Source organism: Malus domestica, chromosome 14 (assembly GCF_042453785.1).
Source record: "Malus domestica chromosome 14, GDT2T_hap1".
NCBI lineage: Eukaryota > Viridiplantae > Streptophyta > Magnoliopsida > Rosales > Rosaceae > Malus > Malus domestica.
This window is the reverse complement of record NC_091674.1, coordinates 28,594,224-28,620,001: the sequence shown is the minus strand read 5'-3', so window position 1 is coordinate 28,620,001 and position 25,778 is coordinate 28,594,224. Positions and strand designations below refer to the sequence as shown.

General features: G+C 39.1%; 2 protein-coding genes and 2 long non-coding RNA genes across 4 annotated transcripts; 2 read left to right on the top strand and 2 right to left on the bottom strand.

Annotated features, from left to right (window-relative positions):
• Positions 1-918: 918 nt before the first annotated feature.
• Positions 919-3,288, bottom strand: LOC114821229 (uncharacterized). Its single transcript, XR_003768676.2, has 3 exons — positions 2,831-3,288; positions 2,020-2,115; positions 919-1,533 (listed from the first exon to the last, which is right to left on the bottom strand). It is a non-coding gene; the product is annotated as an uncharacterized lncRNA (long non-coding RNA).
• A 4,838-nt stretch (positions 3,289-8,126) lies between these two features.
• LOC114820944 (uncharacterized) lies at positions 8,127-9,702 on the top strand. Its single transcript, XM_070811852.1, has 5 exons — positions 8,127-8,564; positions 8,652-9,008; positions 9,108-9,347; positions 9,414-9,605; positions 9,668-9,702. Exons 1-5 carry the CDS (start codon positions 8,372-8,374, stop codon positions 9,700-9,702), a joined length of 1,017 nt encoding a protein of 338 aa, XP_070667953.1. The 5' UTR covers positions 8,127-8,371.
• Positions 9,703-14,682: 4,980 nt separating this feature from the next.
• LOC139191095 (uncharacterized) lies at positions 14,683-15,100 on the top strand. Its single transcript, XR_011575240.1, has 3 exons — positions 14,683-14,821; positions 14,912-14,943; positions 15,029-15,100. It is a non-coding gene; the product is annotated as an uncharacterized lncRNA (long non-coding RNA).
• Positions 15,101-18,598: 3,498 nt separating this feature from the next.
• LOC103415287 (ras-related protein RABA1g-like) lies at positions 18,599-20,535 on the bottom strand. Its single transcript, XM_008353632.4, has one exon. The coding sequence runs from the start codon at positions 20,100-20,102 to the stop codon at positions 19,521-19,523; it is 582 nt and encodes a 193-aa protein (XP_008351854.1). The 5' UTR covers positions 20,103-20,535; the 3' UTR covers positions 18,599-19,520.
• Positions 20,536-25,778: the final 5,243 nt, after the last annotated feature.

Genomic DNA, 25,778 nt, shown 5'->3' with positions numbered 1-25,778 from the left:
GATAAACATAATTCAAAAAAATATTAGTGATACGTTACAAGAATTAACAAATACCTAATTCAAATGATTCATTATCACCATTCAAAGCATAGAGGAAATATAAATAGCCAAATCATATATTTTACATAATCGAATGCACTTAAACCATGTCCTAATGTGCTTAAATTATATAACCTAGTCGAATGCACATAAATCATAGTACCAAGTCAAATGCACCTAAACCATGGTACTTATATGAATGCACCTAAACCATGGTACCTATATGAATGCACCTAAATCATGGTACCTATATGAATGCACCTAAATCATAGTACCTATATGAATGTACCTTAATCATTTAGGTACTATCAATTAGGTCTTATCCATTCGGTATGGTCGGTTAGGTACTATATAGTGTATGTCCGATTAATTTGGTACGGTCAATTAAGTTGTGATTTCACATTCTATTTTCTCAATTTGTATTTTTTTTTTCATTTATCTCTGGATTCACCTTCAATTTGGCATCTAAAAGCCCTTTTTTTCTCCTTTCTTCCGAATACAACAAGATTTTTTGTTTGTAAGTTTTATGGGCTTTTTTGTTTGATCATGGTTTCTGAGTTTTCTGGGTTCTTTGATTGGAATAACACATGGAGATTTATGTTATAACACACATGTTAATTATGGATCTAGTTAATTAAGCATTCTTGAAAAATTAATTATATATTTGTTTCTCTAATTGGTTTTAAAGAGTAATAAGGGTAAATAGGGAAACTAAAAATGCAATAAATTTATTAAAAAATGATTAAATGTGACATGGAATACTATAATCTGACATGGAGGACTATTTTTAGTTTTTAATCTTACATACGGTATTATTGAAAAAGCAATCTTATTTAGGGATTAAAATGAAGTTTTCTAATAAATGAATAGCTAGAGACATTGAGAATAGTTTTCTTCATTACTTAAACAATAGAATGTGTACAGGGCATAAGTGAGGTTTGCTAATATAAATATCCTCATTATAAATATCGCTAAAGCGTGCATATACATTGAGGTTTGCCAATATTTCCAGCTATTTCCAAGTGTGTGCTGGTGTGTTTTTTTTCCTTTCAAATATGCAGTTTTTTCATTCTAGTATAGATGTTAATATTTCTACTGCTCAAGTGCCATTTTATGTCTTCACTTGGAAAAAGAACTAAGCCTTTTAAAGTGGCCATGGTGGAAAGCAGTTGGACACCATTGTATAATTTCTTGACTCACTCCAAATTTTGTACCTAAAATTTCCACTTGATTATGTTTTATCCTCTACCTATTCTCTTTCTTGATTTGACTTTGCCTAACCAAAGTCTTTTCCCGTTTAAGGACGCGCGCCCTATGTTATTTCCTTCTCCACTGCATTCTCATCTTGCTAAAATTTATAACATCAAACCACCAGAATCTCAACCCATAATTAGTTTTACCCGCCCACAATAAATCATAATCCTCAAGCCAACTTACATTTGATTCAGGAAGTAAAGTGACTTGTGCAAATACTTCATCATTGTCTGGTTCAGCCTATAATTCAGCAGAAAGAAACATATTATTCCCTCGCAAAGCCCAATAACTTGAGTACCAAAGAAGTAGCTAAACAATTAAATCCAGAATTCTTAAGGCCTCGTTTGGGATTGAGATGATTTTAAAAAAAGTCACTGTGAAAAAAAGCTGAGGGTCATTTTTGTGTTTGGTAAACTGAAAAAAAATGGCTTATTTTGGAAGCTGCTGTGAGAATAAGCTGAAAATCAAAGGAAAAGCTGAAGTTGCTATTTGCTGCTTTGAAAAAAAGCCAGTTTTTTCAAAGCACACGGAGCTACAGTGCTCATTTAATGAAAAGACACACTATCATCCTGCTTTCACAAAAAAGTTTATCAAACACTCTACTGGCTTTATTTCACAGCCGCTTATTCTCACAGCACATCCGGTTATTCTCACAGCAGCTTTTTTTCAAAGCACAGCAATACCAAACCAGCCCAGTTTTCTTTATAAGACCAGCCACCACACTACCTTCAATGATACATTGATAACCTGACAAAGAATCTTCGATGCAAGATTATACACTGGCATCTGCTGATCAACTAGCTGATTAGTCGATGCCTCCACCTATTTTTGAAACCAGAAAATCCAATTGACAATTAGTGATAAAACCCAGAAAAACATAATATGCATCATCTACAAAAATCCAAATAAATAAATAAAACACTCAAATTTCTATGTAAAAGCGAACATATTTTGACCCCAAAACAAAGATGTCATAGATGGAGGAAGAGAGAAGCGACAGAAAGGGAGCGATACTAACTCAACCCCACCATCTCTCTGCAGCCAACACACTAATTCCCTCAACCCTACCCTCAAATCTTGTTCACAATCAACTATCTTTCTGTCCCCCTAATCGTGCACCCGCCGTCACCTTCTCTCTGCAACCAACCCCCTCTCCTCTCTCCCCTATATCACACCCCCACCCTGTGAAGGCACTGACACCAGACCACCTCCCTAGAAACCGGCTCTAAAAACCCATACCCATACCTCCATTACCCGATCCCTTTCTCAAAGCAAAAAGTGTTTAAATTGACTTTATATATAAATTATACCTTTTTATATTTAAATAATAATGTAAATTGTATAATTACAGTTATAGTCCATGAATACAATTAGAGGCCTTTAAATAACAACCAACCAAATCCAAATATCGAAATTTGCACAGAAACCCCATTTTCCAAATCCGAATTTACAGTTCTAAACACAAAATTTTTTTTACAGAAAAACCATAGATTGGCAAGAATTCAACAAAGAAAATAGAGACCCAGTTAATTATCACCTTAGAATTGGAGACATTGCTCTTTGGCCATCCAAACCCGAATCCTCCACCGCCATTGCTCGACAGCAAATCATAAATCTCCAAAACAATGACCTGCACAAACGACCCAACCGTCGTGCCACCATCGTCTTCTCCATCCTCAAGAATATTTTTCAGCGACCTGTAACAGAAACGAAGGGAAGGTTTGTGTGGTTTTGGGAAGCAAGAGCCGATGTTATTGAAGAAGTGGGCTCAGTTTTGGGGTTCTGGCTGCTAGGGTTTGAGAAAGGGGAAAATGAAGGCCAAATGGGTGTGTTTCTGTCTCTCTCCCCCATCCCTCTCAATCTCTCAATCAGCGACACCAACCCTTGATTTGAGGAGAAAAAATCAACCCTAACCCCACTTTTTGGCAACCTCACTCCTCTCTCCCTTCCCCTCCCTGCCATCCCACGCCTCTCTCCCTGAAATCCCTCCACAAATCCGTGAGTTCTGTCTGAAGCACAGCCACACACAATGGTAGAAATGTAAATAATGCAAATCTGGTCAGAGTCAAAATTATCCTCCCAACCAGCGCCATTTGGCTGGTATTGTGGTAAATAGCGTGAAATCGAGTGGCAACCAATTGACTGTAGTTAAGCTACAGTCAATTCATTCCTCAATTTTAGAATAGACCAGAAATTACGTCCGCGCGTTGCTGCGGGAATCAACTGTTTCAGACGTAATTGAATGAATAAAACACATTTAAGTTGAATAAATTCAACTCAATTATGAACAAACAGAGCGATACATAAGCGAATGAGGTCGATAAGATTAACAGTTTTGCTTTTATATACATTCAAGTGAGCTAGCATATAAACACATTGTACAATGAAACATCCACACTGGAATAGGGGATCCTTCAATGTTATGAAACATCTACACTGATCTTAAAACTACAAATGTAAGCACCGAACTCTGTAAAGGAATCATCTCTGATATAACATTTGCATATTTGCCTTCTCTCATCCCTTTCACATGTATACTAAACCATTTGTGTGCACTACAAATTTGAGAAAGAATGAAGTCGGCCTCTGCCATGCAAATGGTTTGTTCCACTTCTTTTCTCCAGTTCCCAAAACTATAGATACGACCGTAATAAAACATACATGGCCCTCACACAGTGCAGCCCCCTAGCAATCTAACAAAGAGAGATTTATGTCAAAAGAGAAAAAGAAAAAGAGCTTTAAATGCCAGTTGTTTGGTGTGGTTTTCGTTTTCTCTTCTTCTTTTACGGAGTAAGCATACACCTATCCATCCATCTTCCCTTTTATGTATAAATCTATATACACACACATATATTCACACGCACATGTATATACACACATATTTAAATATATACACTGAGAACATTGAGTTCAATCCAAATCTATAGTCCTAACAATGTACGTAACACATCAGAAACGTAAATCCAATGTACCTCCAACAAAGATTTGAACCATCTTTCATGAGTCAACATCACTTTCCTTTGCCTTTTTTCACTTTCTAATCTCTGCAGATCCTAACTTTTATCTGGAAACATGTAAAAACTACAAAATCACAACTTGCTTATACTCAATCAACGTTTTGCTCTGAAATCTCTATTTTAGACTTAGTATCCAAAAACAAAGTCTTATATGCAAAAGATAACTCATTCATCATAAAGCAACGATACATTTGCAGTAATTGTTTAAGTCAGAACATATTGATCATCATGAATTGCAGCATTAGCATTCTAATTAGAAACATGTAGCCATCAAATTTAACATTTCACTACCACGTTTGATCGCATTAAACAATCCAATTATCGATAAGCAGAAGCTTGAATTTCTCTGGCAGTCACATCCAAAGCAAGTGCATAACCTTAAACCCTCCGATTTGTAATCGTATACCTAAAAATAGCAAGGAACCGGCTTCTTCCTCCCACAACCAAAGTTCCAAAAATTTCCAAAGAAAGTAAATCCGTTTGCAATTCAGAGAAATTGGAGGACCAAATCGTATTAAATTTGAATTAAATGAGCAAAGGGACACCAATTAAATGAGATACTAAACACATTTCGAATCTATGAAATAGAAGAACAATCATGTAAAGACTCCCAAGATTGTGTGCTAAGCGCAAAATTATAGGTTAATAAAGGTAAATCCCAATCCAAAGCAATCTTTTAACCCAAAATGAAAACAAAAAGCATGGAACAAATATTTCAGTTTTATTATTAGATTTCTAAATCCTCAATTTGAATGCGTTGTAAAGATAATACCACCAACTAAGGGTGGCAATCTGACCATGGTTGTGTATGTTAAGTCAACTCTATGCAACTGAATATATAAAATTTAAGCAGCCCCAAACAGTATCCTAAGCATCTACAAACTATTAACATTATTTCCCCAATTTTATTTCTCAATTTTATCAAATGTTGCATAAACGATCACAATTTACTCCCTTCCAATTCCCACATAACTCCGAACAAACAATATTGATAAATCTTTATCATCACCTTTAACAAAATAGGTTACAGCGAAAAGAAAAAAAAAGTTCCTATGCAAACAAATTTAAGCAGTTAGTCTCCTAAGCACAAAATTATAGTTGAATAAAGAAAAATCCTGACCAAAGCTCCAACTTTTAAACCCAAAATGAAAACAAAAAGCATGGAACATATAATTCAGTTTTGTTACTAGATTCTCTAAATCCCCAATTTAAATCCATTGTAAAGATAATACCACCGACTAAGGGTGACAATCACAAAAATGGAATCCAAGTAAAATCAAAATACATTAAGAATCCTCAATAGTTAAACTGCAAGCTAAATTGATTAAGTGCTCCGAAGATAAATGCACAAATTTCCATACAAAGCAAAGAAATTGAAACTGTGTCATGAAAACTAATTAAAGTTCGACCTAGTTTGGGAGTGAGGTGCTTAAAAAAAAAACACCCATGAAAAAAAGCTGTGAGAGTTTTAGGTGTTTGGTAAACTGAAAAAAAAGGGCTTATTTTGGAAGCTGCTGTGAGAATAAGCTGAAATCAAAGGAAAAAGCTGAAGCTGCTATTTGCAGCTTTGGAAAATTGGTTTTTTTTCAAAGCACACGGAGCTACAGTGCTTCTTTAATGAAAAGACCCACTATTAGACTGCTTTTTTTTTTTCAAAAGCACTTTTACAAAAAAGTTTACCAAACACTCTGCTGATTTATTTCATAGCCGCTTATTTTCACAGCACAGCCGCTTATTCTCACAACAGTTTTTTTTCAAAGCACAGCAATACCAAACCAGCCCTTCATATAATGTGATTGTATCATTAGCTAAGAGGCCACATAGAATGTCGGTACTGCATGGCACAAAAGCAGTGTAAAATCTACATGTATAGGCAATATCATCACTCTTGAGAATTCGAAATGAACAAACACTGCACACACTCACACACACCAGAATTCATATTATGATCCAGAAGCTTTCAAACTATGCATCAAAAGCAAAAGCAAGATATAAGAAATGAAAATGAAAAAACAAAATGAAAGCAAAAGCAGAATGAAAGCTAACATGTCTTGGCCAACATATTTATAAGATATGGATACCAATCCACTGGACTCCAAACACCAAATAGTGACGAATTTAGCTAAAGAATGTTAGCCACAAAAATCCTATTAATGAATCTCAAAATTTACCCTAACCATTAAAATAGTAATGAAGCTCAGAATATTCCCTAAACACCGAAACCCATAGTACATGCCGTCTACCCAACAAAGATATATTAAAAACAACTGCAGAAGCAATAAGGACTTTGTAAACTGCAACGATTAAAAGGGCCGGAAAAACACCAATCTAGATTAACAAAAGAAAGTGCACATTAAAGAGCACCAAAATGGCACACTTTCAAGGCTGTCACACAAATTTCAGTTCAAGGGTTTGAACACATTGATCTCACTGCAAACATACAAAGGACAGAAGAAAAAATGCAGAACGAAAAACTTTTAGAAATACAAACTTAAAATATTACCCATCATGCTAGCCGCTTCTTCTAACACAATTACTTTCACCTTTCTAATATCACAGTATTTTTTTTATTTCTGCAATCAATACCGTCCAATCTTTGAATTTTTCATTAAATTGGATGGTAGTGTAGAGCCTAAAAAATGTTAGGCAGGCTGCTACAAAGATAGTATAGCCCAACAGCTCCGTCTAACCCGCCAATCGTTAAATGTTAAATTTCTTGAACCACACAACCTATTACAAATACCCGAACAGTTAGAGAACATTGGACATTCGTTGTACTCAATCTGCATATATCCCAGGACCAAGAAAGTTATGAAGAAACAAAAATGAAACTGTACAGCAGGTATACAGTAGGGAACAACCACTATGAAACTGGCACTCAAGTACTGTAAGGAAAATCAGATTAGCATTCATCTAACCAGAGCTTCTAGCTGCTAACAATTAGTTGTTAAAACCCTAACACTAATCAAGCCATCCTGCACATATATCTAGCTTTCTTCGCATCCCGCCAGTAATAAAATGCATTCAAGCGTGTAGTGCAGCTTGCACAAATAAAGCAAGTATGATAAACAGAAAAAGGAAATGGAAACATGAGTTTAGTAAAAATGGGAATAAATCAAATAAAGCCGAAAAAGAAAAACCGGTACAATAGCTGCATAAATTAAATAGCTTTCTACAACATACAAAAGAGATTGAGAAATCTAATTCAGCAATTCCTTTTCCTAATTAGGTCCGGTATTAATTTAGCCAAAACCTCAGTAAATCCTTTAAAAAATAAAACTCACAGCCCCTGTTTGGTTGCAGAGAAAAAGAAATATGGAAGAAACAAAGACAATATATTTCCATTAAATTACTCAGTTAAATCAAATAACAGGTCATTTCCATGAAATGAAAAACAAATCATTCAGAATTAAAACCCTAAACCTCCACTGAACCCAACACACAACCCAAGGAATCTACGCAGATTCAAGTTTCCATATTCACAGATAACTATATTTCCTGTCAACTAAAAGCAGCCATGAGTATTGGATGGCTAGTGAAGTTAGACTAGTCAACTTTCTTTATGTAAATTAGGCAAGTTAGGTAAGTTAGGCAAGTTAGGCAAGTTAGGTAAGTTAGGCAAGTTAGGAAAAGTTAGGTCTTATGTCTTCCTTCTTTCCCTATATATATGTTCATCTTGTAATGAGAAATAATCATCTAATATATCAAGGAATTAACTCTATTTTGGCATGGTATCAGAGCAATTCTGATCCAAAAAGAGTTTCTATTCTGATTCACTTACTGGCACTACTGCCATCTACCCAATAAGACCTTCTACTTTCATACCAATCCAATCTTACTATTTTTTCATTTGGCCATATCTGCCAACATTATTACCCATATCCAGCTTGTTAACCATACATATTCCGCTGCATCTTTTCCCATATTCTTCCCATTTGCAGTATCTCTGCAAAACCCAGAAATCTTTCCACATAAAAAAAAAATATACTACCCAATACCCCATAAGCCATACCCGTTGGAATCACCCAACAAATTTACCCATAACCTCTGAGGCAGTAATAATGGGTGACTCCAAGACCACTGTTTCAGCTACTGTTACTCAAAGTGATATGTCTCTACATATCACCCCAGACAAGTTGGATGGGTCCAACTATTCCTCATGGTCCCAAAGTGTCCGCATCTACATCACTGGCAGAGGTAAATGGTCTTATGTCAGTGGAAAAAAAATGGCACCAGCAGAAGCTGATGCATTGTATGCTATATGGGAGGAAGAGAATGCCATGGTTCAATCTTGGTTACTCAACTCCATGACCAGAGATGTGCGGGCCATTTTTCTCCAACTCTCTACTGCAAAAGATGTTTGGGATGCTGTTACCCAAACTTACTCAATTGAAAAAGATGCATCAAAGTTATACGAACTTCGCCGTCAAGCACTGGCGACTCGCCAGAATGGAGAACCTTTATCTGCATATTATGGTAAACTTCAACAAACATGGCAAGAAATTGATTTCTTGCGTCCTGGAAAATTGAAGTACGCTGATGATATTGCTACCCGAGAGACAGAAATTTCGGAAGAAAGATTGTATGATTTTCTGGCTGGTCTTGATCCCCATTTAGATCATGTTCGCAGTCAAGTTTTGACTCAAACAACTCTGCCTTCTGTTCGTGCTGCTTATGCTCTTGTGAATGCTGAAGCAAGTAGGCAAACCATTATGTTGGTTGGCTCACAAGTGGAAGGATCCGCCATGGTAGCTGCTCCGTCTCGATTTCCCCGTGGAGTCTCAAATTCTCGATTATGTGGATCCAAAACTACTGATACAAGGAAGTGTACTTATTGTGACAAGGATAAGCATACTAGAGACACTTGCTTCAAGCTGTATGGATATCCTGATTGGTGGGTTCAAAAGAAGGAAAATAAAAAAAAAGGCATTGGTGGATCACACGCACACCTGACACCAACGCCTTCCATACCTCGGGAGGATCAATCTGCTCACTTAGTTTCTCCTACTACTGCTTCTACTTCCTTAGTCGATGCAGGTAACTTTGGTTTTGCCTTGAACACTACAATTGTTCCTCCCAATAAACCTTGGATCATTGATTCAGGGGCTTCTGACCACATGACCAATAACTCTACATGGTTTGTTTCTCACACTACTCTACCTTTAAATACCATTAAAGTTGCTAATGGTATTTCTACTCCAGTGTTTGGAGCAGGCTTCATCTTATTAACACCAGGCTTATCTCTCTCATCTGTTTTACATGTTCCTAATCTTTCTCACAATTTGCTTTCCATTGGTAAACTTACAAATCAACTAAACTGTCTTGTCATCTTTTCTCCTACCCATTGTTGGTTTCAGGATATTCGAAAGAAAGCATTGATTGGTCATGGTAGAGAGAGGGGAGGTCTATACTACTTGGACTTACCACCAGATTGTGAGAAGACAAGTTACAGTTGTCAAGTGGAGGCCAAACAATTTGAAGCTTCTGAAAAAATTTGGTTATGGCACAAAAGATTGGGACACCCTTCCTTTCAGTACCTGCAATATCTATTCCCTTCTTTATTTTCTAAAGTCAAGGTTTCTGATTTCCATTGTGAAACTTGCATTCTTTCTAAAAATCATCGTGTCTCATTTCCTTTAAGTTCCCATAAAAGTAATGTTCATTTCTCTCTTATTCATTCTGATGTTTGGGGACCATTTCATATTCCTACTTATACTAGTGCTAAATACTTTGTCTATTTCATTGATGACTGCACTCGAGTTTCTTGGGTATACTTACTCAAAAATAAGAGTGAGGTTATGTCTATTTTTCCAATCTTTCATCAAATGATTCAAACCCAATTTCATGCTAAAATTCAAGTTGTTCGATCTGATAATGGGAAAGAATATTTGAATTATGGACTTGGAGCATTTTTTCAACAACACGGTATCATTCATCAAACATCTTGTCCACATACTCCTCAACAGAACGGTATAGCAGAACGTAAAAATCGTCATCTCTTGGATGTGGCTCGCTCTTTATGTTCTGCTATGCACGTTCCTAAACATTTTTGGGGTGATGCCATTCACACAGCTGTTTTTCTTATCAATCGCATGCCATCACGTGTTCTCCAATTTCAAACACCTATCCAGACCCTTTCCCAATATCATTCTCTTCCTTCACTCCTTCATATTCCTCCAAAAGTGTTTGGTTGTGTCTGCTACGTTCATGTCCCCATGCAAAATCGTGATAAGTTGGATCCTAGAGCCATCAAATGTGTGTTTATTGGCTATTCTGCTACTTAGAAAGGGTATCAATGTTACTATCCTCCCACTGGGAAATTTTTTGTCTCTATGGATGTTACCTTTCGGGAACACGAGGCATTTTTTTCAAAAGAAGATTTGGCCACTTCTCTTCAGGGGGAGATATGGAGTAAGGAGGAAGATAAGTTGCCGCTTGACATTGGTGATATGCATTTTTCAGATGAACACTTGTCTGATGTCGGTGATGGTGCAAATTTGCCTAATGATGAGGCACAAGGTGAAAAAATATTGAAGGTGTATGAGAGGACAAGAAAAAAGGGAGATAAAGAAAAAAGGGATGATGAGATAGACCACCCACAGACAGATCCCCACATTGACCAACTCTCTGACCAATCAGCTGCTACTCGTACGAATTATCCTGAGGTAACCACTCATTCTCCCTCTCTTCAGCCTACTATATTTGATGAGTCCAATCATGAGATTTCATTAAGTGATGATCCAAATGATTCAAATGAACCACATCGTGAGTCTCAAGGTTCCCGTTATCCTATTCGAGAAAATCGAAGGATACCCCCTGTTCGTTATGGTCTTTCTTCTACAAAAGGTATTCAATATCCTATATCTAATTTTGTTTCATCTCATCGCTTGTCAGACTCTTATATATCTTTTGCAAACCAATTGTCATCAGTCTCAGTCCCTAATAAGTTACAAGATGCTCTTAAAGATCCAAAATGGAAAAAGGCTATGATTGAAGAGATGGAAGCGCTTCGAAAAAACTCCACTTGGGAACTGGTTGCACTTCCTGAAGGCAAGAAACCTGTTGGGTGTAGATGAGTGTTCACAGTAAAGCATAAAGCTGATGGTTAAGTGGAAAGGTACAAGGCTAGACTGGTAGCCAAAGGTTATACTCAAACCTATGACATTGATTATCAGGAGACATTTGCTCCGGTAGCAAAGATCAACACTATCAGGGTTCTTATGTCATTGGCAGCAAATCTAGGGTGGCCTCTACGACAGTTTGATGTAAAAAATGCATTTTTACATGGAGACTTGGATGAAGAGGTATACATGGATCTTCCTCCAGGATTCACTACCACTTGCGATATTGGCAAAGTATGCAGGTTAAGAAAGTCCTTGTATGGATTGAAACAATCACCAAGGGCATGGTTTGGTAGGTTCGCTCAATCAATGAGAAGTTATGGGTTCAAGCAAACTCAAGCTGACCATACCTTATTTCTTAAGCATGATAGAGGTAAACTTACAACCTTAATTGTTTATGTGGATGATATGGTGGTTACAGGTAATGATGTCGAGGAAATTCAAAAACTTCAAAAGTATCTAGCCAAGGAATTTGAAATGAAGGACTTGGGTACTCTAAAATATTTCTTGGGTATTGAAGTTGCAAGATCAAAGCATGGCATTTTTCTTTCTCAAAAGAAATATGTTATAGACTTATTAACTGAGACTGGGATGTTAGCTTGTAAACCTGCAGACACACCAATTGAGCAAAACCATAGATTGGGAGACTATCATGATCAAATTCCGGCTAACAAGGAAAGGTACCAAAGATTAGTTGGGAGGTTGATTTATTTGTCTCATACACGACCTGACATAGCCTATGTTGTAAGTGTAGTGAGTCAATTTATGCACAGGCCAAGTGAAGCCCACATGGATGCTGTACAACGCATTCTCAGGTATTTGAAGTCTGCCCCTGGAAAAGGCTTGCCCAAAACGACTATTATTGGTCATAGATTTCGATACGATTTTTATCCAATGTCATTGTGCCACGTGTCATTATCTTTTCAGAATCTTTAAGGATAAATTTCGATCAGATTTTAAATCGTTCTCGTTACGTCACGTATCATTATCTGAAAAGATAATTATTGATGATGGATTTCAATAAGATTTTTATTCAATGCCATCGTGCCACGTGTCGTTATCTTTTTAGAATCTTTTAGGATATATTTCAATCAGATTTTTAACGAATAACAGCATGCCACATGACACTGTCTACAACCTAATAACGAAAGGAAATTATATTATCTATATATATAATTTTTGCCCTTCAACATTTTTGTCCAGTTCCTTTTCTTTCCTGCTTTCTGCAGTGATTCCTTTTCACTGCTTTTGGTCCAATTTTTTTCCTATTTCTTTTGCTTCTCTTCTTCCGTAGCCGTTTGCTCTCTCCTCTCTTCGCCTCTGCTGGTCTCAAAGTGGATAGTTTTGTGTTGAGTTCTTCTAATCTTGCATCTCCAACTTTTTTATGCAACTGTATGGATTGTGTTCTGTTCAATTTTAGATGTTAGAAGCTTTTAATTTTTTTGGGTTCAATTTTAAATGGGTTGTTGCTTTCATAGTTTTCATTTGATGACAGAGATGGGATTTTTGGGGAGAAACTTTTAATCCGTGAGTTTTTTAGTTAGGTTGTGTTGTGGTTCTTGAGAAATGGATTTGTAAATGGATTTTCTATTGAAATTGTTTCTCTTCTCATTTTTTGTTTTTTTTGTGCCATCGGGTTTTGCATATGGGTGTATAATCAGGTTTTCTTTTGAATTTCAGGGGATTCAGGTTTTTATTTTTCTGGAACTTTTGTCTGCAGCTTTGGAAGACATTTGACACGCCTCGACCCTGATATTCCTCGAATACCAAGATAGACACGTGCTGGCCGACACCGGAGGGTGACGAAAGCCATTAATTGATACAAAAGCTAAGAATAAGAAATAAATAAGGGTTATGAATTTAAAAACAATGAGTTAATAATTTAGGAACGTGTTCAGAACATACAACTAAACCTAATCACTAAGAAGAATTAAGATAAAATTTAATGAATAAAGGAGTGAGTCTTACATCGAGAGGATCCGAAGATGCTGCTGCGGAAGTGTCTTGACGCCGAGATTATGTGCCTTGATTCTAAGTCCTGAATAAGGGCGCAAAACAAAGGTGAGTGGACCCTTTCTAAAATTACATGATTTTATAGTAATTGCATAAATGATTAACATGCCTACGAAATTTGTGAATTGATTTATATCAATCATGTTTACTGAATTTATTGATTTCGTCTCGTGTTTTGGTGAGGAAATAATTGTTAGCCTATTTTGAGCTATATTTTTTTTATATATCGTATTTTCTATAAAAACCATGAATTGATAGACTATCCGATGGATGACGATAGGATGCTAGAAAATGTTTTGGAAACCCCTCTTTATAGTATAGACGATGGATGACTTTATACTATAAAGTGGTTATTTATTAGAGGCGTAACTATTTGTGCGTACCTAGTAGACACTATGCCGCCTGGGGCGAGGAACTGGTGTTGGCATTTAGGCCGGGAGAAATAATCCCTAGCTACGGGCTGAGGGACATGGAGCAGGTATTGGGCCGGGAGTTGGTAATCTCTAGCTACGGGAGCAGAGACCACGGAGCAAGCATTGAGCCGGGAGTTATATTTATTCAGTGATCTTTCTAGCAGCACACCGCGTTTACGAGACGATTTATGATACGTTTACTGTTTTGATTTCCGCGATGCGTTTCCGCGATATGGCTTTTGAGATATTTGGCATGCTAGGATTTTATTAAATCCATCACTTATTATGCTAGTAGTTTTCATTATTAAACTGTGGGGGTTAGTATCTTGATACCTGTTTTATTATTATTATATATATGAACTTGGTCTACTCACCTTTGTTTTGCGCCCCCATTCAGGACTTAAAATCAAGGCACATAATCTCGGCGTCAAGACACTTCCGCAGCAGCATCTTCGGATCCTCTCGATGTAGGACTCACTCCTTTATTCATTAAATTTTATCTTAATTCTTCTTAGTGATTAGGTTTAGCTGTATGTTCTGAACACGTTCCTAAATTATTAACTCATTGTTTTTAAATTCATAACCCTTATTTATTTCTTATTCTTAGCTTTTGTATCAATTAATGGCTTTCGTCACCCTCGGGTGTCGGTCAGCACGTGTCTATCCTGGTATTCGAGAAATATCAGGGTCGGGGCGTGTCAACATTTGTGCTTAAGGTGAGAAACTTTGGTTGCTCGCTTTTGGGTTTTGTTGTAGAATTAATTTTTTTTTAAGAGTTACATTCGTGGGAATTCATCTGTTCTTCTTTTTTCCTGCATCTGAAAAATGCCACATGATGTAGTTTATAATTAAATAAGAATATCAAAATGGGTTTTCTGTGCAAATTTTCTTTTTCTGATTTTGTAGAACCGAAGAGGATGTTAACAACAACATTATTGTGTGATATGCGATCTAAAGTTCTTTGGTGAGTTATTTGGTTTTCTTGCCATGTAGGATTTTAATATATATTTTTTTCGTGGTTTATGCTCTGATGTGTTTTGATTTTTGATTTCAGGAAAAGTTAAGGATACGATCAAACGTTTCCTGGTGAATTTTCTATTTTTCTGATTGTGTGTGATTTAATTTTTTTTCAAGTTTTGGGTGTACTTTTATGATCTGCTTTGATTTTTAGTTGCAGCAAAAGTTGTTGCTCGAATTTTCCAGTTTATATCTGCAGCTTTGCAAGCTCTTTATCAACAAGGTATATAATTTTTATTCTTTTTCCTGAATCTTTTGTTGGATGGAATCGTTTTTTTGTTTTTGGTGAGTTCTTCTAATCTCGCATCTGGTACTGTTTTTTTTTCCGACTGTATAGATTGTGTTTTGTTGAATTTGAAATGGTAGAAGCTTCTTGGGTTCAATTTAAATGGATTGTTATCAACTATTGAATTGCTTTCGAAGCTGTTTGGCTACTCCCTTAACGCCCTTTTTCCTTTTCTTTTCAGCTTCTTCGATTTGCAACCCCCTTTTTTTTTTTTTTTTCCTTTTCCAGATTTAGCTTTTTTCCCCTATATTGTATCTTTTGGCTAATTTTGTGGGTCTTGGTCAGTGCTGTGGGTATTGGTGAATTTCTAGCATGTTTATGCATGCAGTTTTTGCTAGAATGTATGGATTGTGTTTTGTTCAATTTTAAATGTCAGAAGCTTTTAATTTTTTTGGGTTCAATTTTAAATGGGTTGTTATCAACCATTGAATTTCTTTTGGAGTATTCATTTGATAAGAGAGATTTTGGGGGGGGGGGTCTTTTGGGTGAAACTTTTGATCCGTGAGATTTTTAGTTAGGTTGTGTTGTGGGTTTTTGCAAATTTCTATCGTGTTTATGCATGCATTTTTTTTCTTATAGATTTGGAAGAACATAGCATTACATGGTGTTGAGGGTTTGCTGGTGAGGGAAAGTAGCAGCGTTAAGATTTTGCAGGTGAGATATTAAGGTGAGAGAATAACGAGACAAAGAGCATCGAAGACACATTTGGGATTAGGGGTAGCAAAACAGGGGAAAAGAATATGACAGAAGAATGGAGTCTTAATTTTTTTCTTAACTGGTTTGGGATTTTGCTTGCCTTTGGGGTCATTGTTGGCGTCAAGCCATTTGGTGTCAAGTGGTTGTGAACACGGAAAATTTCTGAAACGAAAGAGACAAGAACAACGTGCACAAACAAATATTTGTATTTTTGATGGTTTTGGGTTACAATCTCTCTCTATTTTGATCATCTGATTCGATCTCCGTAAGGTGTCAATTTGTGGATGTGTGATTGATCCAAAGGGCCGTTGGGCTTGATCTAAGGATGAACGTTCTTCAAGGGCCGTGGACTTGATCTTGAAGGTGGATTTGAGCGAATCTTCAAAGGGGCTTTTGGGCTTGATCTTTGAAGAACAATGACGAACGGATCTCCAAGGGCTTTTGGGCTTGATCTTGAAGAACAAAGATGAACGGATCTTCAAGGGCTTTTGGGCTTTATCTTGAAGAACGGTTGGATGTGTGGATTTGTTGACGTTGTTGATCCAAAGGGCCGTTGTGGCTTGATCTTGGATGAACGGATGATGAACGATGGTGCTTTCTTCAAGGGCCGTCGGGGCTTGATCTTGAATTGGTGGATGGTTGATCCAAGGGCCTCGGGGCTTGATCTTGGAAGAACGATGAACGATGAACGAAGAACGAAGAACAAGCAGTGCTAGGTAGGCAATCAGGGAAGGGTTCCAAGCAGTCGGTTCCTTACTCGAGTTTGAGTGGAAGTTCCGGCATATTGTTTTCTTTATCCTTGTCTTTGTAGGTAGGAACAAGGACAAAGGAAAGAACAGGGAGAACACATGATATGAGATACTCTTGCTTTCTACCCTGGTGATATGAGATACTTTTGCTTTGGAGTCATTGGCTTGCAGAGGTACCCCAAGGAATAAGGAACATTGAATGACTCGAGAGGCTTCGTTGGGAAAGCATTTTTGGAGATGAAGAAATGCTCTGTATGTCTGCCTTGCTATGGAAGGTGAAGGTGGACAGTTATAGGAAATTCTTTGATACCTGTAGAGGTACTATTCTTTCACTCGTGTCGGCAACCGATGGGTGATTGAACAGTAAACTTCACGTGTTTTCTCCTTCACCGAAAATCTTCGACAAATTGCCCGTGATTTGCGCAAAGTTGAGTGTGCATATGACAGGTGTTGACGAGGCTGAAAAAGACTGGCGCCTCTTCGATATCTAGGGTCGGCGCTTCGACAAATTGCCCGTGATTTCTGCAAAGCTGAGTTTGCGTGTGACGGGTGCCGACGCGTCTGGAAAAGCAAGATGCTTCTCCGATTTCTGAGCTTGCCTCTTCGATTTTTGAATGGCCTCTTCAAATTCTGAGCTCGCCTCTTCGATCTCTGAAATCCCGTCGAGTGCTGATTTTTTATAGAGGCATGCAGTTCGTTTCAAAGCACACTTGAATTTTCGCTTGTGAAAACTCCCCTCTTGTACTTCTATGATCTTGATTTGTCCGATCTCTTCTTCCTTCAACACTTTGAAAATGTCTGGACCCTTTGACCGTCGTTTTGACTTGAATCTTGGTGAAGAGGCAGTCCCGCCTTCTCCAGACAACATATGGCGCCCATCCTTCATATCCCATACTGGTCCTCTTACCGTTGGGGATTCGGTGGTGAAGAATGATATGACCGCTGCGGTGGTGGCCCGAAACCTTGTCACTCCCAGAGATAACAGACTACTTTCCAAACGGTCTGATGAGTTGGCTGTTAAGGATTCTCTGGCTCTTAGTGTGCAGTGTGCAGGTTCTGTGTCTAATATGGCTCAACGCCTATTTGCTCGAACCCGTCAAGTTGAATAATTGGCGGCTGAAGTGATGAGTCTCAAACAGGAGATTAGAGGGCTCAAGCAGGAGAATAAACAGTTGCATAAGCTCGCACATAGCTATGCGACAAACATGAAGAGGAAGATTGACCAGATGCAGGAATCTGATGGTCAGATTTTACTTGATCATCAGAGGTTTGTGGGTTTGTTCCAGCAGCATTTGCCTTCGTCTTCTGGGGCTGTACTGCGTAATGAAGCCTCAAATGATCAACCTTCGGTGCCTCCTCCTCCTGGGGTTCCGCCGAGTACTGAGGCGCCATCGGATCAATCTTGAAGATCCCCTCCTGTAAATTTGATTTGTCTTTTTTTTTTCTTTTTTTTAATTTTATGACACGTGGAATGCGAATTTATGTAAAATTTCCAAAAAAAATAAATAAAATGGACTTTTATTTCTCTTAATGCTTTTTTTTTGCACATGGTGCCAGATGCACCATCCATTTTTTTATATTTTCCTTTCTTTTCCTTTTTTTTTTTGCACATGGTGCCAGAGCACCAAACATCAAACATTTTTTTTCTTTTTTTTTATTTATTTATTTTTCTTTAATCATGGTGCCAGACGCACCAGAGATAAAACATTTTTTAATTTTAAATTTAAATTTAAATTTTTTAATTTTTAATTTTATTTTTTAAATTATATATATATATATTGCCTTTAATCATGGCGCACCCCACTTTTTCACGTGGTGCCAGACGCACCAAAGATCAAACTCTTTTTTTTTTTTTTTTTTTTGGCCTTTAATCATGGTGCCAGATGCACCTTTTTTTTTTTCACGTGGTGCCATCACCACTTTGCTCCACCATCCCCTTTTTTTTTTTAATATATTTTTTCTGTATAAATTTGGGTGGTGGGTAGAGGAATTTGCAGGGAGCGGAGCTCGAGTTTGAGGAAGAGCTTCTCGGCCGGCTAGTCGTTTGACATCGGTCTTTGAAGTTGTTGGCAGCTGCGAGGCAAGAGACGGAGGAGGTGGAGGTGACCTTGATGTCGGATCCAGCTAGAATCCAGAGCACAGCCACTGAGCCCAACCACTGAGCACAGCCGCTGCACACCCGTTGTACTGCCATCGAGCACCGCCACTGCGCATCCGTTGCACTGCCAATTGCTGCAAAGGATTATGTTTAACGGCGGAGACGCTGCCCTATTTGCCATGCTATGCCGACGTGCTTCTGGATGGCACATAAAGCACAAAACCCAGCAATATGGCATGGATTTCGATGCTTTCCATTTTGCAAGTATGCATCACACAATTAACCATCCAGAATTGTTAAACATTCCATCTGGGTTTATCACAAAACAAAAGAAAAAAACAAGATCCATCCATGCCAAACACCAATATGCCATCTTTTAGGGATCTGTCACGACATCATCTGTGGAAGCAAATCAAAATCCAAAATTCCCAAATGTCATAGGGATCACTATCATCCCATTCATCAGAGAAAGGGAGAAACTTGAATGCAGGATTCGATGGTTTTTTTGGAAAAACGAGTGGAGAAACGAACCAGCCAAAACCTGCTTGGTCCGCTCGCAGATTGGGGGAGAGGAAGAGTTGGCGGAATTGCTGTAACACTGGAAAACGGAGGACGTTGACGAGTCCTCCAAGTTGTTCTTGACGTTGGTGCTGGAGAAACCTGCCTCTCTCATGACTCTGCTGACGGCGCTGCTACAAAAGGAGCAAGAGCAGCTGGTCCTAGGTCGACTTGTGGCCTGTGGTGGGCTTGTTGGCAAGGGAAATGGTGATTTGAGGGGTGTACAGACTAAGAGAGAACTGAATCGAATACAAGTAAGCTAGGGTTTCGACAAAATCAACCGATTTGAGGGATGGTTCGATTTGGGGCTTAAGGAGATCGGACATCGGCAGACCGTATGGGAGGAGAGTCTCAAGCAAAACATTGTTGACGGTGGGGTTCGGAGCCTGAAAACTGCCCCGACTCTCTCGGCAAAAGCCTTAGCATCCTCAACAGAAACAGCACGCAGGTGACGCAGGTCAGCTTTGTTACCCACGAGCATTATCACAATGATGGAGTCTGTGTGATCCCGTAGCTCCTTCAACCATCTCTCAACATTCTCAAATGTCACATGCCGGGTGACGTCATAGACAAGCAAAGCGCCAACAGCTCCTCGGTAGTATGCACTTGTAATTGCACGGTACCTTTCTTGGCCAGCGGTATCCCAAATCTGGGCCTTGACGATATTCTCATCAACGTGGATACTCCGAGTGGCGAACTCGACGCCGATCGTCGACTTCGACTCGAGGCTGAACTCGTTGCGCGTGAATCTCGACAAAAGGTTGGATTTTCCGACGCCGGAGTCACCAATCAACACCACCTTGAACAGATAATCATAGTCATCATCTGCCTTGCACGCCATGGCTGCCCTCCTCCCTCACAAATCCAAATTCGACTCGGCGGTTGGGTTTGGTTGGGTTCTGGTTTCCGGGTCGGATCCGAATTAGGTCGCCGGATTTATTCAATTGGAAGAGCGACTCGGACTCGGAGGCATGGAACGAAGGGAGGGAGGATTGTGTGAAAACGGAAGGACGGCAAATTTGAGATTTTCTGCTCTGAGAGCCGAGCCTGAGCTTGTTGGGCTCACAGTTTGGGTCTGAGGAGACGGGCCTGATTTTGTGGCTGGGCTCAGACATGTATATATATATATATATATATTTTTTTTTTTTTTAGATAACATATGTGTTTTTTTTTTCTTTTCAAAGAAACTGTAATTTAATTTTGTACAAAGAAAACTGCAAGTAATTTTGTAATAAAATTGACCTTCACCAATGAAACTTTAATCAAATCCCTTTTTTTTATGTGACTGAACTCGAAATCGAATGCTCGAGCTGCCTACGTACCCTTCCAAAGTCAAAACGTAGTTCAAAAACATACATATTTTTGGTATTTTCTTTTTGTGTCGTTTGCAGTTTTAACTCATGCAGGCAAGGAGTGTTGGTGTCGTTTGCAGTTTCAACTCGTGCAGGCAAGGAGCATTTGGTGCCGTGTTGCAGTTTCAGCTCGTGCAGGCAAGGAGCGTTGGTGTTGCCTTTTATGCTGGTGCAGACCAGGAGCGTTATGTCATGCAGTTTAGGCTCGTGTAGGCGAGGAGCCTTGTGTCTTGCAGTTTAGGCTTTTACAGACAAGGAGCTTTTGTGTTGCCTTTTATGCTCATGCAGACCAGGATATTTGGTTCGTGCAGTTTTAGGCTCGTGCGAACAAGGAGCATTGGTTTGTCAAGCGATCTGAGAGAGTCGTTCCTCGCAATCTTCATAGCAAGGAGCCTTGACTGAGTAGTTGAAGAAGTCTTCAGGAAAGAAATCACGCATCGTGATGGGGATGGACGATCTATGTGTCGAAATTTCATCATCTTCAACACGTTCACGTTGCTTTGAAGGTTGACAAGAGCTGTTTTGCCCCCTTTCCGATTGGCGGATTTGTGGAGGAGGCGTATGCTTCTTGTGCAATTTCTTAGGAGTGACTTGAGTCCATCCTTCAACTTTGCTTGTCTTGGAGGATGCCCCCAGCGGTTGAAGTGAAAACTTTAAGTCGGAAGAGCCAAAAGTGAAGGTGGTATAGTTTGACTCCACCACATCGTCAAGATCTAGCTCGATGATTCCTTTCTGAGCCAGCTTCATGATGAGATCTTTCAGCACGAAACACTTTTCTGTCGGATGACTGATGAAGCGGTGGAATTTACAGTATCTTGGACTGTCAGTACGATTCATCTATTCCGGCCGTCTGCACTCAGGCAAACTGATCACCTTCTTGTCCAACATGTCATCTAGCATGGCAACCACATCAAAGTCGGGAAATGGATAAGTCTTCTCTTCAAGCTCCTTCAAAGTGCGTCTACGTGTCTTTTGATCACGAAAAGCTTCGATTTAAATCGCCTTGCCTCGCGTGGATATTTTGACGGGAGATGTGTTGACCGTCATCGTTTCCTTAGTGGGTTTCCATGCAGCCTTTTCCACCTTTATCCCAAGAACTTTGTCATTCTTGTAGTCGGCGATCGGTTCTTTCTTCCCATGATGGGCGATGCTCAACTCCATGTCATGGGCGCGAGTGGCCAATTCCTCGAAGGTCCGCGGTTTAATGCCTTGAAGGATGTATTGCAAACCCCATTGCATGCCTTGGATGCACATCTCGATTGAAGAGGTTTCCGAGAGACTGTCTTTACAGTCGAGGCTTAGAGTGCGCCATCTGTTGATGTAGTCAATGACTGGCTCGTCCTTCCACTGCTTTGTGCTCGTTAGCTCTAGCATGCTCACAGTACGGCGGGTGCTATAGAAGCGGTTGAGGAATTCCCGCTCTAATTGCTCCCATCTGTTATAGGTCCGTGTACCACTCAAAGGCATTTCCTTTCAACGAGCGCACAAACTGCTTGGCGAGGTAGTCTCCCTCCGTCCCCGCGTTGTTGCAAGTTTCGACGAAATGTGCAACGTGCTGCTTTGGGTTTCGAGTAAAATAAGGAGGTATGTGAGCTCCCTTCGTACTGTGCCTTGATGGTGTTGGTGATCATTTCCTGTAGCTGCTGGATAGAAAGAGATCCCATGAGTGCCGCTGCTTGGTCTGGCTCCGGCTTCACATGGTTTTTCTACACCTGAGGCTTCTCTTCTTCGTCGTCTCTTCTCTTTAGTGGATCATTCTCTAGGTTAGGGTTATCGCCGTCCTGTGGCTGCAGTCGGCTGACGAGTGCAGCAATTTGCAAGTCTTTTTCTTCCACAATCTGTGTTAGCCTTGCAATCGCTTCATTCATTTGAGCCAGTTGTTCTTCAACGGAGGTAACGCCGATAGTCATAACTTGTGCGACCAATAGACGTGACTTTCCTTTAAACATTCAAGATGCTGACGAAGAACATCGTTGGCTGCTTTGGGACGTCATCTTGTGTGCCTCAACATCATGCTTCGGTGCCCCCAGCGAGGTCAGGTTGATGACAGACTCACACCTTGGATGCTCCCCTTGCTCTTTTAGCGGCACTAATTTTGAAGTGGCATGTTGAGGAGCGGTTGTGGCGCCAATGGATTGTCCGTTTGCGGCAGAAGTGTTTAGGATCCTTCCCTCAGTGGTTGCAAGAACAGCTTGTCCCTCGCTTGATGCCATTGACTTTGAGGTGTGCTTGGATTCCTTAAACGGAGAAAGAGATGAGAGGCAGAGATTATCCCACCGGGCGTGCCAATTTATGAACACGAAAAATTCCTGAAACGAAAGAGACAAGAACAACGTGCACAAACAAATATTTGTATTTTTGATGGTTTTGGGTTACAATCTCTCTCTATTTTGATCATCTGATTCGATCTCCGTAAGGTGTCAATTTGTGGATGTGTGATTGATCCAAAGGACCGTTGGGCTTGATCTAAGGATGAACGTTCTTCAAGGGCCGTGGACTTGATCTTGAAGGTGGATTTGAGCGGATCTTCAAAGGGGCTTTTGGGCTTGATCTTTGAAGAACAATGACGAACGGATCTCCAAGGGCTTTTGGGCTTGATCTTGAAGAACAAAGATGAACGGATCTTCAAGGGCTTTTGGGCTTTATCTTGAAGAACGGTTGGATGTGTGGATTTGTTGACGTTGTTGATCCAAAGGGCCGTTGGGGCTTGATCTTGGATGAACGGATGATGAACGATGGTGCTTTCTTCAAGGGCCGTCGGGGCTTGATCTTGAATTGGTGGATGGTTGATCCAAGGGCCGTCGGGGCTTGATCTTGGAAGAACGATGAACGAAGAACGAAGAACACTTTCTTCAAGGGCTGTCGGGGCTTGATCTTGAATTGGTGGATGATTGTTGATCTAAAGGGCCGTTGGGGCTTGATCTTGGAAGAACGATGAACGAAGAACACTTTCTTCAAGGGCTGTCGGGGCTTGATCTTGGAAGAATGATGAACGAAGAACGAAGAAGGCTTTCTTGATTCTTCGGGAACCTGGATGCTTGAGAGCTTCGGAGTTTCAGAGCTTCAGAGCTTCAAGGTGTAATATCAATTGGTTCCCCCCCTAAATGAATGAAATGGGCTTGTATTTATAGAATTTTCCAAGGCCTAATTTTGAATATAATATTCCAAATGAAATAAGTCGTTTCTGCCAGGTGTTGACACGTGTCATGTTTGATGACTTTTCCAACTTATTTCGATTTTTTGTTTAGACACACGCTACGTGTTAAATTTATGTAATACATGAGCATTGAAACTTTGATTTATTGGTCAACATTTATTTACCGAAATTTCGATGTCTATAGTGGTGTCTGTTTTTTCATAACTTTTATTACTAATTTTTATGTTGTTTGCCATTTTGTGTCTTGGGATTTCTGAATTTTATCGTTCATTGTCGGTTTTTAAATTTTTTTTGTCTTCATTTGTTTGTTTAATATGTTGTGTTTGTGCTGGGACGACGTTTTGCAAGTTTTCTTTCCATTGGGGCTGCTACATTTTTTAAGTGATGCGGGTGAGGTTTAGATACTCAAAACACTCCATTTTTTTTTTTTACAAATATGCGCGTTTGGTTCTCTTCGGTTTTAAATGTTTAAAATTAAACGGTTATTTTGATAAAATGGTTTATTAGTTTTTCTTACGTGTTGTGAGCAGGAATTCAATTGGATTGGGTAAAATGCTTTATCAATTTACGTTATAGGGAATTTTGTGTAGTATGGTCTGTGAGTTTTATTGCTCATGGTTTGTTCTTTTTTCTTTGTTTGCCGGTTTCTTTTGCAAAGGATCGCTATAGTTTGGGCATCTTTTCGAGTTTTAAATCGCATAAGGGTAAGATTTAGATAATAAAATTCGAAACGAGACGTTACTTTTCTTTTCGGAAACTAATTTAAAAGCTCTGCATGGATAGTTAACTGTGTTGAAATGTCTTGATAAAACCTGAACCTTTTGTTATATGTGAATGTTCGTTCCTTACTACAAATATAATAGGCATAGTGGTCTAAAAAATTAAAATCCACTGACACGACATCAGAAATTCGAACCAATTTCTATTGTTACCATTACCTTCTTTCATTCAGATCATCAGCATGTAGTTCAAATTTAGATCAAACCTAGATGAAATTCAAGTGACAAGATTTATTGTCATTGTTTCAATAATTTACATTGTTTTAGTACCCAGGTTTATAGCATGAGCTGAAGATCCAAGATCATTTTGGCAGAGACTTTGATATTGAAGACCCTAATTTTGCTCCTTATTTTGTACTTTAAGGTCCAACTTTTTACATGTTTTATACACTTATAACACCTGCAGCAATGCGCGGGCACTATGACTAGTAAGGCCTTAAATTCTAAAATATGATTCTTCATCGGGATTCAATATTAGAATTTTGAATGACAACATATCACACACATCTTTAGAACGCCAACAAGACTAAATTGAATGGATCTTAACTGTTTTATACATTGTAGAAAGACTCGGATCCTCACTTGGTACGAGCTGGAACAGCCTTCGATTTCTTTTCACGTTCAACAGCTTTCTTGACCGTATTATGCTCTTCCTTGTTATCTAGGTGAATGCTCACTGCCTTTCCTTTCGACAGACAAGCCTCTTTCAGAAGTTTCGCAGCCTTGACATCATCTTCCATCTTCGCATAAAGTGGATTGTCATGGTTGAAAGTTTGAGCAATGTTCTCCATGACCTTGGCCTCTCTACGCTTCACTTCTACTGAACGCTGGGAATTAGGCATTTTCTACATTTTGTAGGCACGATACCAATTTTTGATGCGTTTCCATTCAGTAAGAACACCATCCATCAACTTTCTGATCTTGCCCATGTGATCTTGCATGCAATTACATGAAAGGATGTAAGTCGATCAATCGATCTATATATATAATATGGAGAGCATCGATCGTTTCTAGGAATGAATTAACAGAGAAATGTATTCATATCTACACAGATGAAGGAACAAAGAAGGTAAAAAGAGAGATCGATGAACGTACCAGACGTGAAGCTATCTCTCCCTTCCTTGCTGTCTCTATAGCGCTCTCTATCTCCTTTGTAGCCAATTTCACTTGGAAATGGATCCTCTCCAGCTCATTTCCACTTAATCCTTTTCATCAAACAATCTGGACCC